Source organism: Rattus norvegicus, chromosome 17 (genome assembly GCF_036323735.1).
Source record: "Rattus norvegicus strain BN/NHsdMcwi chromosome 17, GRCr8, whole genome shotgun sequence".
NCBI lineage: Eukaryota > Metazoa > Chordata > Mammalia > Rodentia > Muridae > Rattus > Rattus norvegicus.
Window position 1 is genome coordinate 76,462,270 of NC_086035.1, and position 13,612 is coordinate 76,475,881.

Below are 13,612 nucleotides of genomic sequence, written 5' to 3' on the forward strand. Positions count from 1 at the left end.
TGAAATGTTATTTCTGATATAACATTTTTTACTTACTTTATGTCACTCGCCAGGATAAAACCTCTCATTTTTCTAATAGGTTTATCCTCAGCGCTGTGAATAATGTCTGATTGTAAGAGTCACTGCATATTTACTGCAGCTCTAATTGAGTAAGACATTCCTGTTTTCAAGAATTTCAGTTTCACACTATCCCTGAGTAGGGTTTAGTTAATTATTGTTTCTGTATGCTCAGTGGTCAGAGAATGGAAGAAGTCAGAGCAAGAGGAAGCATCCAGTCTGTGCTCCATACTTGCTAAGTAAATACCTACTGTTCTCAGAGCTCAGATGGACCAGGAGGATGGAACCCATATAGTTAGTACAGCACAGAACTTCATGGTGGTGCTGCGGAAAAGGCTTAGTAAGAGAGAGTACCTTATCCACAACTTGGCGGAGGGTAAAAGGGAAATGTAGCTAGAGGAATGGCTTTGTATCATAGACTCCAGGATACACACCGTAAGCATTGGTTAAATGGCTAGCCTATTACCCTTTACAAGCCAGCAGCACACGTGACCAGCCTCTCAGCCAGGAATCTGCCAGAATTCTTTCCTCCTGGCCCACAGCCTTTGGTTACACTTGCATGCTTAGGATGAAGTGCTCCTGGGGCACATGCATGCACACGCACACTCAACAGGTGCAGCAGCATGTATTTGTAACAATGGCACCAGGGAGGCAGAACCAGGCATATCCCTGGAGCTGGCTGACCAGCTAGCCTAGCTGAATCAATGAGTTCCAGATTCAGTGAAACACTCCATGTCAGAAAATAAAGTGGGAAGCAAGATGGATGGCTCATTAGCTAACAGTGCTTGTTGAAAAGTCTGGTGACTTGAATTTGATCCCTAGGATATACATAGTAAAAGGAGAAAAGCCAACTCTTCAAGTCACCTTCTGACCTCCCCACATCCTCACTCATACTGTGACACATGTACCAACATATATACACATGTACACATACCTTCTGACCTCCCCACAGCCTCATGCATACTGTGACACCGGTACCGACATGTATACACACACACACACACACACACACACACACACACACACATATATATATATATATATATACACATATATATATACACACATATATATACATATATACATATAATATATACATATATATACACATATACCTTACACTATAAATAAATAGATAAAGAAAGAAAACTTTGTTAAAGTAAGACAGTGAGGAAAACATCAAACATACACCTCTGCCCTCCATACCCACCATGCAAGTACCCATACTATGTACATAAGTACATACACCCACACAAGCATGTAAGCATGCACCCACATACACACTATACACACAGATTATAAAAATGAAAACAAGAACGGGAAGAAATGAACAGCACTGTGTGGTAATATCCTGTAGGGCATTTGAATTCTCCATAGAGCAATCTTAAGACTTGGCTAGCCGCATGTGTGCAGTGCGTATGGGTTGATGTTAGGCTTTCTTGGTAGCTGTCTTATATATGAATAAATCCAGGCACTAGTTTCACTAGTGGCTATAGCAGGAATTGTTTTCCCTGAGAGTCACACCTGCTAAAACCTAGTCTGCAGGAAACCAGACATTATGGCTATATTGTTTCTCCCTCTTTTGTGCATCATTTATCTTTTTTTATTTATTTTGTTGCTTTTAAGTTAGATTATACATAGGTGAGGTAGGGAGTAAAAGAAAAAAAACATCAGTGTTCATTTTGGAAAGTCTGAACCCACATTGATTTCCTGCAGTATGCATCTTCATTTCCTAACAATCTTAATTTTCAGTTCATTGGTAGTCAAACTAATTGCCTCTCAGTCTTCCCAAAGAGCCATTTCAATCTCTTGCCCACAGTAGACAGGCACATCCAGCAGTCAGGTATGAGCAAGTAAAGCAAACTGGGAAGACACTCTCAATTGACAGCCTGAGGAATTTCCGCCCCTTAAAGTGGAAGCATTGGCTGTCACCAGAGGGTGTGTCAGTGTGAGTCTCTGCACTTTGGAAAGGTGAGGGCCTCTGTATCTGTTGTTTGAAATGATTGTTTCCCTGGTGCCATTTCTAAACATTCATCAGAAACACCTATCAGCCTAGTGAAAATGCCTTCTGCTCTAGCCCCAAAGTCCACGAAACAATTTCTGACAAATCACAGCAGGGAAACGAGATTTCCACTGAGGGCGGTCTGCAGCCAGTGCTTTGCCGCCTTCCCAGCAAGGGTTATTGTGTGTTCAGCCATCATGCGCCCCCTGCATGCCTCAAATTTGCTTCTTTGTAGGGGTTTTCCAGCTTTCTGCTTTTTACTAGCAGTTAAATGGAGATAAGGTAATCAGGTTTTCCTTTCACTTGGTGAGTCCAAATGCTGGTATTCTGTGACCTTTTCTAAAGAACCGTTCCCTGTGAGTCATGGTTACTTTTACCCTGATGACAGATGTATGGCTTTCAGATCTCTGACCAAATACAATCCAGTATTAACTTAGTAAAACATCCATGACAAACGTCTTGTTTCTAAGTCGTAAGTTGCTTGTGAAAGAAAATAATGTCCTGTATACTTTTTTTTAAAACTTTTTATTGATTCCTTGTGAATTTCACATCATGCACTCCAATCCCACTCTATCTCCCCAATCTTTCCCTCAATCCTACTCTATCTCCCCATCCCTTCATATCCACCCTCTGCCCTTGCAACCTCCCCAACCCAAAAAACAACAAAAAAATAATAAAACAGAAACAAAAGCCCATATCTCATTGTGGAAGCTATAGTGTGTCACGTAACATACCTTCTGTTCACACACCTTTACTTGCAAATGTTCATTGAATGCGTCATTGGTCTGGTTCGAGGCCTCTGGCATCTGCTACCCTGTCAGTAGTGGATCCTCACCGAGACGCCCCTCAGATGTCCTGTTGCTTTCCTGAGTCATGGAGAATCCAGCAGGTCCCAAGTTGCTTTCAGTTCATTTGCTCCAGCCCCTTCTTATGTCCAGGTAGATGGGGTAGGTGGTTGATGGGCCAACTCAAAGCCCTGGATCTGGGCCTGGGTAGTAGCGGAGTCGGTCAGCCTGGCAGCTTTTCAACACTCACACCACCATCTCCAGCCCTCCAGCTCTGTCCCAGCTAGCTCACTCAGTGCCCTAGCTGGCACCAGGAAGGGCCAACTCTCTGGCTCTCATGCCCTTGGGGCTGGCTCACCCACACCCATGCCACCAGGGCTAGCTCTACTGTGCTGTCCATGGGAGGTATGGGTCCAACTTTCCAGAGTGCTGCAGCCAGTGAGAGTCGGGGCCAACTCTGCGAAACCCTTGGGCATCAGCATTGTCCTAGGTGGCAGCCTAGTCCTGGGATGTCCCCATGGCCTTTGGCGGTAATGTGAGCCATGGATATTGACAGACCCCTACTGCTGCAGGGCCGTAAACTCAGACAAGGCACCACAGGCCAGAAAGAACCTCACGGTGACCCCAAGCTGCAGGACAGGCATCTCTGCTCAGGTGTTCCTCTCCACTCTTGTGTCTGCAGCTCCACCTCTCTTCAGAGTGCTCAAACCCATCAACCCTTTCTCTCCCAGCTCTCAACCACACTGGAGTAGTTCCTGCTGTGGGGGGGGTCATGCAACAGGCCAACCTCTGGGTGTCTTCCATGCAGCATTTCTTTTCCTCTTGTTTTTTGTTAAAAAAAAAAAAAAGGTATGGACAAGCAGTATTACATGTATGTATGTATGTGTACATAAAGTAACCTTGAATTTTTCTTCAGAATAACACAAGCTAATTTACTTAAAATTTTATCATCAGAAAAGAATTTTTATCTTCTTCAGATATTTTGAGTATTGTTTATTCCAGTTAATCATCCATGAAGTTTTTGGTTGCTGATACAGTGCCATTTAACCGCAGAGAATCTAGCTCTTACTTTGTAATGGGCATGATGTAATTCAAAAGGTTTTGTCATACCTGGTAAGTGATAACAGTATTGACAAGTAAATTCAGGAGCATCGTGATTGTTACATCTTATTGATGATATAATTGATATCCAGAGAGGTCTAAATTTAATAAAGTGTTCAACTACCCGCAGCCTTGCCACAGTGTGGACACGTGTGGGTAGTCGTGACTTCTGAAGGCTCTGTACGGTGTGTTTGCCTGGCTCCTGACTGCCACCAAGCAGATGGGCAGTGCAGATGACTTTTCGTGCTGCTGAATTTCAGGCAGCAGCACTGTCCTGTGGCCTCCCAAAGGCACCAGGCACATTGTCAGTCCTACTGCCCTATGCAGCTCTGTCTTGGATAGTTTGCAGTGACAACCAAACAACCTAGTCTTTTGTGCGCTATCTCTTAAGTACTAGTGACATTAGCAAATGAGTCCTAAACCCATTTAAAGAGTGGCTCTGTCAGCTGACTTGAAATGATAAGGTTGCAGCTCATTTTGTTATGAAGAACGGTGGGACAGGTTGCAAGAGATGGCTCTTTGGTCACACCCTTGACAGTTGGCCACTCACGGTTTCATGTAAGCCTGTGTTGCTCCCTCCCCACAGCGTACATGACACTTGTCAACGCTCTGGCCTGTGTGTAGATGCCTATGCGCTTTGGGGATTAAATCAGACACAGGATGTGGAATTATACCAAAGTTTCAAGCAGCTGGGCATACTGTCTAAATTAATCTTTTCAGTAAGTCATTCTCTGCATCCAAACCATAACCAAACACACTCAAGATAGCATATTTTTGAACATTAATACAAGTATTTATTTGAATTAGTATTTCTTATAGCTTTTTTGTAGAAATTATAGTCACATATCTATTATGTTTTATATTTAAATAAAGTTAAATCAACAACTTTTGTTCCCTTTGGTTTACAAGTAGGATGAGTGAGGCACAGAGGGGTTGTTGAATTTTCCTTGAGGGCACACAGTTAGATCGATCATGAGCCAAGGCCAGCTCCATTGGCCCATCGTCTGCTTGTAGTTACATAACTGAGCTTTAATAACATTTTCAAAATGGCTCCCTCAGAATAATATGTTTAGGTGAGTCTCAACTCTAATCAGTGTTTTAAAAGAATGAGAAGGGGTATATTTCTTCCTAGGGCTATGTAGATAAAATTAATAAGAATTTGTTTTATAGTTGCCTTAGCCATAGTTCAGAACTCATTAGTAATATGTAGCTACTGCCTAGCATACTGAAGTATGCTGGTGATAGGAACATAGAGACACTGAAGTATGCTGGTGATAGGAACATAGAGACAAGATAGGGAGCATTTCTACCCGCACAGTCTTGAATTGAACTGATGTACATCATCCCAAGAACTAAAAGCAGTAAGATAAACAGCAAACAAATATCAAGTTAAGAACAATATTATTATTTATTAACACCGAGAAGATCAGCTATTTTTAGGCAAAGGTATTCAGAGACTATTTTTTTTTTACATAGCATTTTTGGCTTAGTTCGTTAATATGAGTATTTATTGGTACTTGGAATTTATCACAGCTATTTTGTAAGTTTGTTGCTCTTGCTTTTTTGTTTTGCTTTTGTTTTTTGGTTTGTTTTTGTTTTAGAGATAAAGGAAGTTAAATGTAGAAAACAAATACAGGAGAAAATACAAAATCAGAAATCTGTTTCTTTGTTTCCAGTCTTGAAAAGGAAACTTGAAACTTTTTAGGCTTTATAAAATGTTTTCCTGAAGTTAATAATAATAATACATTGAACCGCTCATATTTAATGATACTTTGCATTCTCAGAGGAACCACAGATGGTTTTGCATGTTCTCTATTGATCTGACTTCTTTTTACTAGAAAATGGAGTAGGGAAGTAGGTCAGTGCAGTGCTAGAAGCAAAGTGTGAGCACTCGCCCCGCCCTCCCAGCATCCTTAGTTTTCATCTTGACTCTGAGATTCATGCCAGCAGTGTCCCCTGGCCTCATGCTCTCTGACTTATGCTCTCGTTCCATTTGGCACCTGTCCTAGAGGAATCTTAGAGTAGGTTCTTTGCCAAGGGCAAAACAAAATTGGTATTCAGGGTCTTGTTGAAGTTTTCAGGCAAGGTGCCCAGAGACGTATATGTCTGTGTCCAAGGTCTGAAAGTGGTCACGGAGTCCTCGTGAAACACTACTGCCTCACGGTTTCTCTAAAGAAGTCTAGTTGGTGGAAGAAGGGAAGACAATGGCTTTTAGATCTGACTGTGTCCATGTTTTACAGTGTGAGTCCTTACAGGTATTACATTGGGAAAAGGCACCTTACTTCTGTGGCCCTCCTTTACTTCATTTCCAAAGTGAATATGATTCCAACTAGAGCTATTATGATAGTGTGGGTCAGATACAAAGTGTGGGTCAGGTGCAAAGGTTTTTGGCAGAGGGTAGGCCCTCTATTAATACTATTTGGGTTTGAATCTAAAGTTCTACACTATAAAAGGCACTACACTATGTTCCATGGAAGGTAGGGGATGAAGAAAAGCAAGCTAGTCCTGGTTTGCTAAGTCAATCAGCTCTTTTCTGACAAAGCTCTTAGTAGAGGGTTTTGTTCAGATGGGGATATACGTATCTATACTAATCTATGACAAGTACTTTGGCTATCTATGGTCCCAGGCAAGAACCCCCAAAAGCTTAGCTTAAAACCTGACTAACACATGATCTTTGGCTAACTCAGAAGTCTCTATACCTACAACCACATGAGAAAACAAAGTGACCAGATTGCCAAGAGAAATATTCTTCAGCTAAGAGAAAAGGTTTCAAAGTCCAAAGGAAAAGTTAAGGTTATTAAAACAAAGTTATCAAATTTTTTTATATATCAAGATCCAGTAATAATAAGAGAGAGTCAGTCATATGAACAGCCCAAATACAATTTTTTGATTGTGAGTGTTTGGTGGTGGTTTTAGTTCATACTAGATACAACTGGATTTCCTTACACACAGAATTGTTGTATACTCCCCATATGATCATTTGCAAAATGGCAGACAAGAAGGGATGCAAAAAGGATACGTGGTAGCTACTCAGTCAAATGACTCCGTAGAAGTAGAGAAGAAAGGCTCTAGACAGATGGTGATCCAATGTGGTAGTTGAGAAGATATGGGTTTCAAAGCACCCTTAAAGGCTTATACACTGGGTACTTGGCTACGTGTTTCCCACAGGTAGAGGAGTGGTGTGTGTAAATTTTTCCAGCATTCCTGTTTTTATTTGGGTGTGCAATTCAAGAAACCTAGTAGGACTTGCTTGATCTTTGATATGTTTTGAGCTGTCTGTATTCCACTCAAGCCATGCTGTAGAGAATGTTTGGTCACATGGCGGATTAGAAATACTTTGCACTTTGGGGCCCAGGGGCATAGATTGGGATTCTAACTATAGTTCATAATCTGGTGCCCTTATCAAGGGAACTTATTTCTCAGATTGGCATTTGAAGACTACGACTTTCTCATAGGGCTGTCTTGAGGGTCGAGTGTAAAGCCCTGACGTGTGTGGTTGTTCACCCATGCAGTCCTAGCTCTGGCTAAGCAGAGGCGAGTAGATCTCTGTGAGTTCAAGGTCAGGCTGCTCTATAGAGCCTGGTCAGGCCAGGCACCCAGGTCTACAAAGTAAGACTGAAAAACAAGCAAACAAACGGAACCAAAACCAATTTTTAAAAAGTAAAGTGCATAGCATAGTATTGACACCCTGTTACTAAGGATGAGTCATGTTTGGATTTACACCAAAACTTTTTTAATTAAAAAACAGATTTATGGGGCTGAAGAGATGGCTCACGTGTTAAGAGCACTTACTATTCTTTCATAGGTCCTGAGTTCAATTCCCAGCAACCACATGGTGGCTTAGAACCATCTATAATGGGATCTGATGCCCTCTTCTGATGTGTCTGAAGACTGCTATAGTGTACTCATATAAATATAAAATAAATAAATCTTTGTAAGTACTGTACATTTGCTTAAAAAAGAAAAAGCATTTTTTAAAAGATAGATTTATGGTAGTCACTTGTGACTGTGTAAAGGAAATGTATACACAGTGAGAATAGTGAGACATTTATTCTGGGCCATGTGCCTCTATGACGTGATGGTATCTGTTGTTGCCATTTTATGGGTGAAGGATCTGAAGATCAGAGTAGCATGGGTAGAAGGCAATGATGTCAGGGTTCAGAGCCATGTGTTTGCCACTGCTCTGTATGCCCTCTGAATGGTAAGGCTCAAGGGTGTCTAGGAGGGACTGGGAGACATGTTGAAGACCAAAGGAGTGAGCATCCTCCTTCTGTGCCGCTTTCCTCCTCCTTTGGCTCCCTTAGTTTCTGTTATTTGGGAAAGCATAAAAGGAATGTTCATTTGCGGTATGCACAGTAATTAGTGCTTGCTCCAGAACTCTAAGTTTAGGTATCAGACAACTAACTATACAGCAGCCTAACTTCACTGTATTAGTCATCCTCCAACTTCCGCTTTCTGTTAGCTAGGACCTGTGCAGTACCTTCCTCTTCTCATCTAGTTGGTTGTCAGCAGCAATAACCACGAGTCCTTCCTGTCCCAAAACTGAGTCTTACCACACTCTGAGCTTCCAAAGTGCTACACACATTGTATGCTCTACTGCAGAGAGCTGCCTGTGCCACCTCCACCCTGAGCCATCACAGCTCCACAGGCTAAATATTGAGTTCTCAGTGATGGGGAACAAGATAGGTGCATGATAGCAAGAGAATGGTCTAGGCTAATATAAACAAGCATTGGATTACAACTGAATTGTTGAAAAAAGATTTTGTATTCAATATTTTATTCAGTAGTACATTTTTATAACAATGAGGCTGATTAGAGAATGCTCTAAAAATGTTCAACATTAAGATAGTCTGTTTACTTCAATGATTAAAAAACAAAGTGGTCACATGGGCAGGTGGTAGAGGTGTGTAGAGATCAAGGCAATACTAGTGAAGGGGGTCTGATATCATTGCCTCTCTGAATTAATCTGACTTGAGGTGTTTTGTTTTTCTCTTTCTATGAGCGCTGAGCTTTTAAGGGGCTGTGCTTCTGTGTGGATGTGTGGTCACTGTAGATTAGGTTGGCTATAGTTCAGGGCCTGCCTTCCGTGGCTCCCAAGTTCTCCCATGCTAAAGATTGCAGGCGTGCTGTGGGGTGGGAGTGGGGTGGGAGTGGGGCGCTCATGTCTAGTGAGGTTAGAGCTACAGCAGCTTTAGTGTTCTTTCTGTTTGTTTCTTGCAACGAAATAAGGAACTCTGCTCAAGATCTTTATCTAATACATTTTGGTATTTCTCCGAGGCTGCAGTGAAATCACACCTGCCATTTGCAGTTTAGTGTGTCTTCCCTCTGACCTGCTTAAGTAGTGAAGGCTGCAGCTACTGAGCTCCTGGTTTTGCACTTGTTCAGGAGCTTCGAGTTTCCACAGACTGACAGAGTGAGCTAAGCACCCACTACGAAGGAAGGGTGTATTGAGAAGCAGTTAGCGTTCTACAGAGAGGACCTGGGGTGTACAGTGTATTGGGTGGGGGATACGAAGGAAAGGTATTTGGCTTGCTTTATTATTGTCAGAGGGGAAGTCCAAGGTAAAAAGAAATGACTTCATAATATCAGGCTTGTGACAAGTATTCTCTCCAAAATTTGGGTCTGGGAATGACAGGAAGAAAGACATAAAAGCTTATGCTTTAGTTCTTCGTATCCGCCCCAAATATTTACTGAAGCTGGGAAAGAAAAAGCAGACCTTTTCTTCTCTTTCCCAAACGTGTGATTGTTTAGAACTTAAGTGCAACATCTGGAAGTCAGATATACAGAGAGCAATTTATGGAGTGTGAAAGATTTGAAATATTCAGTGTCCTTTAGTAGGAACTCAACTTTCTGTGCTGTATTTTTCCCCCAACACAAAGCAAGCAACTCTGAGATCACTTTTGCCTCTCTGAATTAAGCCCTTTGTGCTTGGGTCCCATAAACAATGTGCTTTTTAAAGGGGAGCCCCCCTGCCCCCCCCCCAGCTCTGGCCCTTGTCTCCAGTGCAAGCAGCCAATCAGCTGCTCCGAGCTGCATAGCTGGCGCGCTTGCCATTCTGAGCAGCAACAACATACTAATTTGATGCACACATGGATGCCTCTCGCACTCTGAAATCCATTCGTCACCAGCATCTTGCATTAGTCATCTGATGGACTGCCAAGTGTTTCATTTTCTTCCCATGTGACTTTATTATTACCACCTCTCTTCCAAACCTCTGAAAAAGGGCGGGGAATGGGGGAGAGGGGGAGAAATCCAGCAGCAATCCAGCTCTGCCTTTCTTCCTCAGATAACCAGCACAGAGCTAGCTGCTAATGCTGCTGCTCACTTGTGCCGTGTTGATGGCAGCCTTCACAATTGAGACCCACACTTAACTCACAGCCGCCTCCGCGGCCTGGGTCCTGAGATGCCCATGCCCTGGGTACCAGGCGGCCAGGCACTGCCCTGTGCTCTGGAGTCAGTGCTGAGCAGCAGCGGCAGCGGCACACAGTGAAAGCACCGCGCTGCCGCCGCCGCTGCCGCTGCTGAGAGCAACCTAATGGTGCCTCTGCTTTGTTTTAGTTCATCACATTTCTACGACTCATTAGGCACTTTCCCCTGTGCTCCTCTTCCTCTTTCCGCCTTCTCACCCCCAACCCCCACTATTTTTTCTTCCTGTCCTTCACCCTGAAGCCCTAACTCTGGCTCCTGGTTCCGTTTTTTGACAGTAACGGCACAGCCAACAAGATGAACGGAGCTTTGGATCATTCCGACCAGCCAGACCCAGATGCCATTAAGATGTTTGTCGGACAGATCCCTAGGTCCTGGTCAGAAAAGGAGCTGAAAGAACTTTTTGAGCCTTATGGAGCTGTCTACCAGATCAACGTCCTCCGGGACCGGAGTCAGAACCCTCCCCAGAGCAAAGGTACAAAAAGCATGTGGCGCATGGGGTAGGGGTCGCCCAGCTGTCAGGGTGGGTTTAGTGACTGGGGTGGGCACGCCTGGGCCGACTAGAGATCCCAGAACCTTCAGCATGCAAGAGGGAGGGCAACAAAGAGGAAGGGAGGGCAGGCTGAGAGCAGCCGGGCTGCCAGCCCTGGTGTTCTTGCTGTGCCTCAGGGCTCCTCCCAGAGTTCCCGCCTGCTGGGACAGGTGGTACCGGAGGAGCAGGGCAGGAATGCTGCCCAGCTTTTTGTGGTCTCCTGATCCGCTCCTATGAGGTCACGTTCTAAGCATTGTGGTCTCCAGGGCGGAGTTGCTGCTGCTCTAAGGAACAGCATTCTTAGCCGTGTAATTCAGGAGCCAACTCTTTCTATACTACCTTTTCATGATTTCTCAGGTACACAAGTACATTATACTTTTCCATAGCTGTAGAGACCTTGAAATGACCTGCAAACAGTGTGGTGCCGCTGGTGGGGTAGAGAAAGGCTTCACCTTGAGGACAGATGCCCATTCTTGGGGGGCAGCAGAGATCACTAAGAGAACTGTGCCTACTGGCACAAGGGGTGGTGCCCTAGCGGCAGGAGACAGTTAACACACCTTCAGAATAGTCAAGGCTTACACTCTCGCCAGAGGTGAGATTAAAGGGAAAAGTTCAGGGCTTGTTACTGCCTCCATTTTAAGATAATGGTGATTGGGTGGAGGTTGTGATTATTAAAATAGAGGCCAAGAACTTGGTTGGTGCTTCTGTGTTTTTAAGTCCTACGTTGTCAGCTCTGTATGGACTAAAATCCTCCTCTGCTGCTACCACTTGGTTTCTGTTGCTATGCTAACCTTTTTGCTTTAGCGATTTTGTTCTGTTTTCAGTCTCTCTCCTCAGGGCCTCTCCCGTGGGTATCACAGTTCCTTTTTTTCTGGGCTTTACTATTCCTTCCCAGCTTGTTGTTTTAGTTTTATATGCATCTTGTAAAAGGGGGCTCATCTTCCCACTTGTATGTACTCTAGTTAGGCACATCAACCTTACCTTGTACTATTTCTGAGCCTTTTAAAAATAAAAGAATAAGAAAATTTTAAGACGAATGTTCTGTAATCCTGTGACGTGCTGGACTGTCTCCTGATCTCTATGGTGCTGAAGTCTACTGGACTTTGGGGAGCTTTTTAAAGGAATTTAAAAGCCCACAGCTTTTATTTAAAAAAAAAAGGAGCCCCCCACATACTATTTAACATTACAGCTGTTTTAAAAAGACTAGAATGTTGTCTCTACAGATAATACTGCCTACAATTAGATAAGTAGACTCTAATATCTAAAATCAGTAAAATGTAAAACCACAGAAATAAGAATTACATTAGAGACCTCATGACTGTTGAGATGTTTTCCACACAAATTAGGAGTTCACTGTAGTGTTTTCATACTATCCTGTACACGGGAGATAGTGTAATGCATGGACCTTCCTCCCACTCAGATGTATTCTGTGTATGGCTTACCATGTGTTCCTCCGAGCCGTACTTATCCAGACTACATGGAGACTATACACCTTGTCAACTTCTGTTCATTGGCTCTTCTAAGTAATTAAGAAGCTCAAGCTCTTGAATAGGGAGAGAAACCAAATATGGGAGCTCTGAGGCACTTGTGTGTCGTATCCGGCATCTACTGAGAACTTTTGTGTGTGTTTCCGCTTAGCCTTCAGCAGAAGTGTGAAGGTAGATGGTGTGAGTCAGGTTTTACACGTGAATAGACTGAGGCTCATACAAGTTAACAAGTGGAGCCCAGGTCTCCCAGCTTGTAGTGTCTTTTCCTTTGCCTTTAGTTTGGGTACTCATGGGTTTAGATTATACATCATTCCATAGATTATACATACATAGACTATACATCATTTCAGCTCATACGGGATCCCGGGACAAGAGTTAGAGATGAAATCATTCAAATCTTACCTTTACTGTAAACTAGAAGTCTCAGATCAAATATTGCTTGAACTGTGTGGCCGTGAGGCAAGGCTTGAAAGGGTTTCTTCTCTGTTGTAAAGGTATTTACTCAGATGGGATTGGGGCCCTGTAATGACATTGCTCTCAGAGGCAAACAGCACTCAGCTGCTTACATGTAGAAAGCAACAGCTACCATTTTCTTTGCATCAGTACCCATGTGTACCACATATAATTTTACATGTTTATATGTAAGACTGAATCCCAAGTTTACATTGATTTTAACTGTCAGCAGAGTACAGTTGGCACGCTGACACAGTACTGATGCCAGACCCTCAGAAACTCAAATTACTGGAGGCTTTGTTTAAATGGGGTTTAAATTACCTAAGCAAGGTGCTTGGATGGCCTTGATTCATTGCCTCATTGGCCTTAATGGTTCCAATGAAAGAGGCAAAAGTTGGATTGTTACATAATCCAGGTGAGTTAGCTTTCTTTTTCTTTGCATCTTATAAAAAGCGTTACCCTGTTTTCCTCCTATAAGAGTTGAAATGAGAGCTGTTTCTCCCCCCCCTCCTCCTCCCCCTCCTCCTTTCCCTCTTCTCCTCCTCCTCTTTCTTCTTCTAGATGCATTATTCAAACAGTTTCAGAAACTGGGGACTCTAACTAAGTAAGCTGCCTACTCTGTTAGGACTTAGAGGAACATTTTTTACTTGTGTATATGTATGTTAGATCCAGGCATGTGAAAGCACACATGTAGAGATCAGAGGATGTTGAGTATCAGGCCTTGCCTTCCACCTTGTTTGATCTTTTTCTTCTTTGTTCCATTGTGTGT

At 43.1% G+C, this 13,612-nt stretch overlaps 1 protein-coding gene across 50 annotated transcripts in view; it reads left to right on the forward strand.

Moving 5' to 3' along the window:
- The window catches only part of Celf2 (CUGBP, Elav-like family member 2), an 825,373-nt gene that overhangs the window by 648,342 nt on the left and 163,419 nt on the right, over positions 1 to 13,612 (forward strand). For all 50 annotated transcript variants that reach the window (XM_063276301.1, XM_063276302.1, XM_063276304.1 and 47 more), the window contains 1 exon segment: positions 10,650 to 10,846. In XM_063276301.1, the coding sequence (XP_063132371.1) occupies positions 10,650 to 10,846 (197 nt within the window).